This window comes from Mobula hypostoma, chromosome 2 (genome assembly GCF_963921235.1).
Source record: "Mobula hypostoma chromosome 2, sMobHyp1.1, whole genome shotgun sequence".
NCBI classification, from domain to species: domain Eukaryota; kingdom Metazoa; phylum Chordata; class Chondrichthyes; order Myliobatiformes; family Myliobatidae; genus Mobula; species Mobula hypostoma.
This window is the reverse complement of record NC_086098.1, coordinates 226,934,578-226,941,823: the sequence shown is the minus strand read 5'-3', so window position 1 is coordinate 226,941,823 and position 7,246 is coordinate 226,934,578. Positions and strand designations below refer to the sequence as shown.

The following is a 7,246-nucleotide window of genomic DNA, read 5'->3' as shown; positions in this document are numbered from 1 at the left end:
CCAGACTCTATTACTCACTAGACTAATCAACGAACCAACCTGCAGGTCTTTGGGAGGAAACCAGAGCCCCTGGGGGAAAACCTGAGCAGTTACAGGAAGCACGTGCAAGCTCCATATACGTCAGGACTGAACCCTGGTCTCGGGTGCTGAGAAGACAGTGCATATGAGGCGGAAATCTTTCCTGTGGGTATTATGAACCAATATACATAACTGCACCCAATTCCAATCTCCAATCTGCTTGTGAAACACTCAGAGAAAGTGAGAACCATCAGAGCAGAGCCAGGATCAGCTTAATTGTCACTAACGTACACTCAAAGGCCACTTTATTTGGTACAGGAAGTATCTAATAAAGTGGCCACTGCATGTATGTTCATGGACTTCCGCTGCTATAGCCCATCTGCTTCAAGGTTCGACATGTTGTTCGTTCTGAGATACTCCTCAGCACTCCACCGCTGGTTATTTGAGTTCCTGTCACCTTTGTGTCATCTTGAACCTGTCTGGCCATTCTCCTCTGACCTCTCTCATTCACAAGGCGTTTTCGCCCAAAGAACTGACGTTCACCGGATAGTTTTTAGTGATCTTACCAGTCTCTTTATTCCACACTTCACTGTTCCTCTTCAGCAACATTTATTTAATTTATTTTTTATTGTAGCTTACAGTGATTTATGTCTTGCACTGTACTGCTGCCACAAAACAACAAATTTCATGACATATGTTAGCGATAAACCTGATTCTGACTCTGACTTATACAGACAGGACCATTACATAACTGGCTGCTTCCCATCAACTGAAAAATAAGTCATTTCAGGTAGCCCCATGCTTCTGTTGTGACAATAATGAAGAGATTTCATCGCTCCTTTCCTGTGTAGCGTGGGAGTACCTGACGTTAATGAGGCAGACACAAGCTTAGTCTGCCTTTCCTCTGGGAAACAATTTCCATCTGATCTTGGGCAGAGTCCCAGTTGAAGGTGACGCATTATGCAGATGAAGTTCGGTTTTTATAACTCAAGTGGCTGACATCTGAATCCTGATGCAAAGTAATTAACCAGTGGACCCTGGATGACTTAGTGTGCAACAAGTTGGCTCTCGTTCATGAATTACCATGTAAATGAGCTGTGTGCACACAATGGGCATGGCCAAGCTCCATTTTACACAACAGCAACTTCACCGCTCATTAATCCAAGTAACCTTTGCAATTTAGCAATTGTTCGAAAGGCGTTTCGAAAAGCAGTAGTGTCACTTGATTAACTGCAGCATGGCGTGAAGAAAAGATGTACTTATCTTGCGCTTTCACAACTTTAGGGCTACACAGCCATGAAGGATCTCACAACGTTACCCTGGACTATAGAAGAGACTGCCAATTGACCCACAGTGATGATCGAGTAACTGAGAGGTAAGTGACATCGATCTAGGGGTACTGGGTAGGGGGGGACTTGACTTCACTTGTAGTTTGAAGGTAAGGGAGGATCTCAGGCAGAACTTTCTCACCCAGGGGCTTTGAAATCCGGAATCTACTGAGGGTGGTAGATACGGAGACTCTCACAACATTTAAGAAATATCTAAGTGAGCACTTGAATCACTAATGCAGAGAAGGCCACAGTGCAATTGCTGGTCAATAGGGTTAGTATAGATGAGTACGATAGGGTGGATCAGTTTCTGTGCTGTAAGGTTGTTCAAAGTGACAGTGTGCCATATTTAGGAATTGAATTGTCACATGCCTTGCATGCAGTTTGTACGGATCCGTTCATTACACAGTGCATTGGGGCTGCACAAAACAGTAACAGACTGCAGAATAAAACGGAGCACATACAGAGAAAGTGCACATCAGCTGCAAGATCATAAGACAAAATGCTCCCAGCATCTCAGACTAGGCAATACTCTCCCGGCATTGCATTACAACATCAGCTTAGAGCAGCCTCGCTCCTTAACATTATTTTCCATTTATAACCAAAATATTATGTCTAACGCGTGATGGATGTCAGTCAAGCATTTTGTTGTAGAAGTACACAGGCAGGTAACTCCCGGCCCTGCTTCAAGCTCTATATTGGTTGCTATGATACCAAACCAGTGTAAGAGGCCTGTGATGGAGGGAGAGTCCAGCTCTTTGCTGAAACAGCTGCTCACGCTCTTGGTATGTGCTTCTTATGTTGGGCGGTCACTTGATTGTCATTTCCTTGAGGTTTCTCATGGTCCTTGGCTATTAGTAAGAGTGGGGCAGTTGACATCTGTGTGAAACAAGGTTTCTGACAATGACAATGTTAAACACAACTGGCCTGATGTTAACCCAACGAGATTGCAAATGGACACTAGCCTTTAATTGGCCTGACATTGGTATATGAGGTTGCCCTCAAACTGACCCATGGAGGACACTATGATTCTATCCAATGGCTTTAAAGGGCACCTTTAATTCTATATAATTCTATTCAGTGGCATCTTATATCTATGAGTAAGTCGTATCTAAGAATACATGAAGTTGAATGGGATAGGCAGCCAATTTAGTGACAACTCTGTGCCTAAAATGATAAAATCGAGAGTTTTTGGTGGCTTCCCAATGGTTGATGGGAATTTCATGGTTGTCATGGTGAGCATGTGACTGCTTTCGTTAATCTCTCCACTGAAGATCTGCCAGGGCAGATTCTCTGTGCCTGAGAACTGAATCCATGATTTTGTCTCAGGAGACTGATATACTCCTTCTGTCTGTAACAGTAAGGGCTACAACGTTTTTCGGCAAGCATTCTGACTCCCCAAATCCTCAGTCTCTGGTGTACTGATACTATTTTCTGCCTGTTTTCTGTCTTTTTGCCAAAGAACCCTCATCCCACCGAGAAAATTCCAAATATTGCTATGTTGTGATCTGAATATCTTCCGGCTGGGAAAAACTTAGACTGGCTCCCAAATGTCCGGCATTGCTACAGATATCCCACATCTCCCTGCACCCCCCATCCTCAAGTGACACTGGAAGTGAAAGCACAGAGCAGTGTGGAATCATCTCCATGCTCAGACTAAAGTCAAAATCAAGACAGCAGAAGAAAAGGAGTAATTTTTAAAGATCCCTTTGTCATGGAGCATCATCCAGCTGATGAAACGTGGTTTGATATTTCGCTGCTAAGTAGGGCAACACCAAATGCTGAACGGCAATATCTGTCATTGTAACGAAATGATGGCCGAAATAACCAAGAGTGAAGACAGGCATCGTTCACAGAGGGTATCCCACCATCAAAGACATCTGCCAGAGCTGGTGTCTCAGGAAGGCAACCTCCATCATTGAAGACCCCCACCATACAGACCATGGCCTCTTCTCAATGCTGCCATCAGGTTCAGGATCCTGAAGACCCCATCCTCAAGGCTCAACAACTGTTCCTTCCCCACTGCCATTAGGTTCAGGATCCTGAAGACCCCAAAACTCAAGGCTGAACAACAGTTCCTTCCCCATTGCCATCAGGTCTGGAACCAAGCTGAAAAACCATAATTTCACCTTGGACAGTATTGCCTTCAAATTGCACTAATATTATGTTTTTTTTTAGTTTTGTGGTGTAACTTATGTAAATCACAATGAATCAACCAAGTGATGTCCCTGATTGCCATTTGCAGGCTCTTTGCCCATCTGGGCAAAAGCTAGAAGTGTTGTCTGGAAGCGCTGTAATGGACTCCCACGATCAAGGTGGTTTCCATAATGCAAACCTCTCTTCACACTCTATTCACTCCATAAGAAACTAGTAAAAAGCTGGGAGAGTCCAGGGTATGTAATATCCCCTCACATCCCATCATGGTCCTCCATCTGCATTGATTACACACATCAGATACAATAATGATCTGGCTTACCACAAAACCTCTTCGAGAACTTTGTCCTCTGCATTGCAGGGTACTTGGTCTGCAGAGAAAGACAATGGCCTGCTGGTCAAGATGCACTCAGTTGATACTTTATTAGGTACACCTGTACATTAATGTAAGTATCTAACCAGTCAAACATATGGTAACAACTCAATGCATAACAGCATGCAGATATGGTTAAAAGGCTCAGTTGTTATTCAGACCAAACATCAGAATGGAGATGAAACGAGATCTAAGTGGCTTTAACCGTGGAATTATTGTAAGTGCCTGATAAGGTGGTTTGAGAATCTCAGAACCTGCTAATTTCACACACGATAGTCTCCAGAGTTTACAGAGGATGGTACAAAAAGCAGAAAACTATCCAATGAATGTCAATTCTGTGGGTGAAAACACCTTGTGAATGAGAGAGGTCAGAGGAGAATGGCCAGACTGGTTCAAGCTGGCAAGAAGGTGACAGTAACTCAAATAACTTTGTGTTACAAGAGTGGTGCACAGAAGAGCATCTCTAAATCCACAACATGTCGAAACACGAAGTGAATATTTACAGCGGCAGAAAACCATGAACAGGAAGTACCTAAAGAAGTGGCCACTGAATGCAGGTTCATTGGCCGAGAGCAGAGAGATGCAATATAGCTGAGTAGTACACACCTCAATATTTTGACGAGATTGCCATGCATTGTGTTAGCAGATGCTTTCATTGAAGGTCTAATATTTCAAGACCCGTTGAGCAATGTGAAATCCTCCTTGGAACTTCAAGAGCACTTCATTTAATTTAAATTTTTATTTTTATATTTTATTTATAGATACAGGCAGAGTAAGTCCTTTGGGCCCTTCAAACCATGCTGCCCCATCAACTCTCAACAACCTCGATTTCAGCCCTCAGTTAATCACAAGACAGCCCAGTACATCTGTAGTTGTGAACTTCCCATGATTCAGGACATTTACAGGACAGGTGTGTAAAAAGGGCCCATAGGATCACTGGGGACCCAAGCCATCCCAACCACAATCTATTCCAGCTGCTACCATCCGGGAAGTGGTACCACAGCATAAAAGCCAGGACCAACAGGCTCCGGGACAGCTTCTTCCACCAGGCCATCAGACTGATAAACTCACGCTGATTTGAGTGTACTCTATATTACATTGACTGTTCTATTTATTATAAATTATTATAAATTACTGAGATTGCACGTTGCACATTTAGACGGAGATGTAACGTAAAGATTTTTACTCCTCATGTATGTGAAGGATGTAAGAAATAAAGTCAATTCAATTCAATGACCAATGAACCTGCCTGATACATCTTTGGACTGTGGGAGGAATTCAGAGCTCCTGGGGAAAACCCATGCTTCCTATGGGAAGGACGCACGGAGAACCATTACAGAGGACACTGGAACTGAACTCTGCACTCTGTCACCTGAGCTATAACAGCCTTGCGCTAACCGCTACACTACGTGGTGCCCAATTTTAAACCAGAGTAACCCCTTGAGGTACAAAATGGTGCACAACTAATGAAGTGTAGGTGATAGACTTACCACATTTCAATCACCTCACAACTGGATATGATCAATACAGAGTAACACATTTAACACAAGCAAGGAACGCTGATTAACCATCACCCAATACTATCACTTCCAGCCATGTGCGTAAAGGGCACTTTTTGAGAACAGACGGCACTCAATGTTTCCACACCATCAAATTCAGAAACACTTACTTCTCCACTGCCATCAGGTTCTTGAACAGATCTGTACATGCATAACCCTGCCCCAGTAATAGAACACTACAGACCATGGGCTTGTCTCTGATTGTCTTTGTTTTTGAGCTAATGTTTTGTTTTGCAGACTTTTTCTCCACTGTCTTGTGTAATATATGTTCTGCATGTGTTCGGCTCCAGAGGTAAGGACAACAAAAAGGTGGCTGCGGGCAGCAGAGGTGCGACTATGGGATTGCTTCGAGAACGTGGACTGGGCCATGTTCATCAGAGGACCTGAACAAAAACATCTCAGTTGTCATGGGCTTTATAAAAACAGTCGTGTATGAGTGTGCCCCCAAAAAACTCATTCAGAGTCTTCCCCAGCCAGGAGCCCTGAGGGCCAGATCACTGACGTTCAGGTCTGGTGACCAAATAATATACAAGAGGTCCAGGTACGACCTCCAGAAAGCCATCTCCTGTGCGAGGTGGCAATTCTGGACCAAACTGGAATCAAAACGGCTGTGACAGTGCTTGCATACTACCGCCTCCTACAAAGTGACACCAGGCCACGTGGGTGGCAAAGTTCTACTCCCAGGTGAGTTCAGTGCTTTTATGCTTGCTTTGATCGTCAGAACATGAAGTCACTGTCATGGACTTCCACAAACCACTATGACCCTGTGATTTCAGTCTTTATGGTTGACATGAGGGCATTCACGGAAGGCATCCAGCACAGACGGGATACCTGGCCGAGTACTAAAGACCTGTAACACACATAAAAGTTGCTGGTGAATGCAACAGACCAGGCAGCATCTATAGGAAGAAGTACAGTCGATGTTTTGAGCCGAGATCCTTCGTCAGGACTAATTGAAAGAAGAGCTAGTAAGAGATTTGAAAGTGGGAGGGGGAGGGGGAGATCCAAAATGATAGGAGAAGACAGGAGGGGGAGGGATGGAGCCAAGAGCTGGACAGTTGATTGGCAAAAGGGATATGACAGGATCATGGGACAGGAGGCCTAGGGAGAAAGAAAGGGGGAGGGGGGATGCCCAGAGGATGGGCAAGGTGTATAGTGAGAGGGACAGAGGGAGAAAAAAGAGAGAGAAAAAGAATGTGTGTAAATAAATAAATAACAGATGGGGTACAAAGGGGAGGTGGGGCATTAACGGAAGTTAGAGAAGTCAATGTTCATGCCGTCAGGTTGGAGGCTACCCAGACGGAATATAGGGTGTTGTTCCTCCAACCTGAGTGTGGCTTCAGACAGAATATAAGGTGTTGTTCAGCCTACTAAAGACCTGTGCTGATCACCTGGCTGGCGTGTTCACCTTTCACTTTGGCGGTCTCAGGTACCCACCTGCTTCAAGCAGGCTTCAATTATGTCGGTGCCGAAAGAGAATCAGGTAACCTGCCTCAGTGACTATCATCCAGCAGCACTTACGTCAACTGCCTAACCTGCTGAGTTCCTCCAGCGCTTGGGAATGTTTCTCCATTTTCCATCATCTGCAGTCTCCTGAGTCTCCTTCCTGTTCCACATTTGCTTCCAACGCACCTGTTGCCAGAGAGGGGTTCAGCAGGAAAATCTGACCCAATCATTTTAATATCTGTGAGCCGTGGCATGACTTGAAAGGGGTCAACTAACCAAGAGGGGGAAATCCAGTCGAATCACATGCACAAAAAACAAATCTTTGGAGGAACTCACTGGTGCCTCTACTCTCTGAGGAGGATGAAGAG

The 7,246-nt window shown here is 44.5% G+C and overlaps 1 protein-coding gene across 1 annotated transcript in view; it reads left to right on the top strand.

The window, feature by feature from the left end:
• Nucleotides 1-950: 950 nt before the first annotated feature.
• The window catches only part of LOC134336961 (ciliary microtubule inner protein 1-like), a 159,614-nt gene continuing 153,318 nt past the window's right edge, over nt 951-7,246 (top strand). Inside the window, exon 1 of the mRNA XM_063031692.1 lies at nt 951-1,393. Within this exon, the coding sequence (XP_062887762.1) occupies nt 1,272-1,393 (122 nt within the window). The 5' untranslated portion in view covers nt 951-1,271. The remainder of the gene's footprint in view (nt 1,394-7,246) is intronic.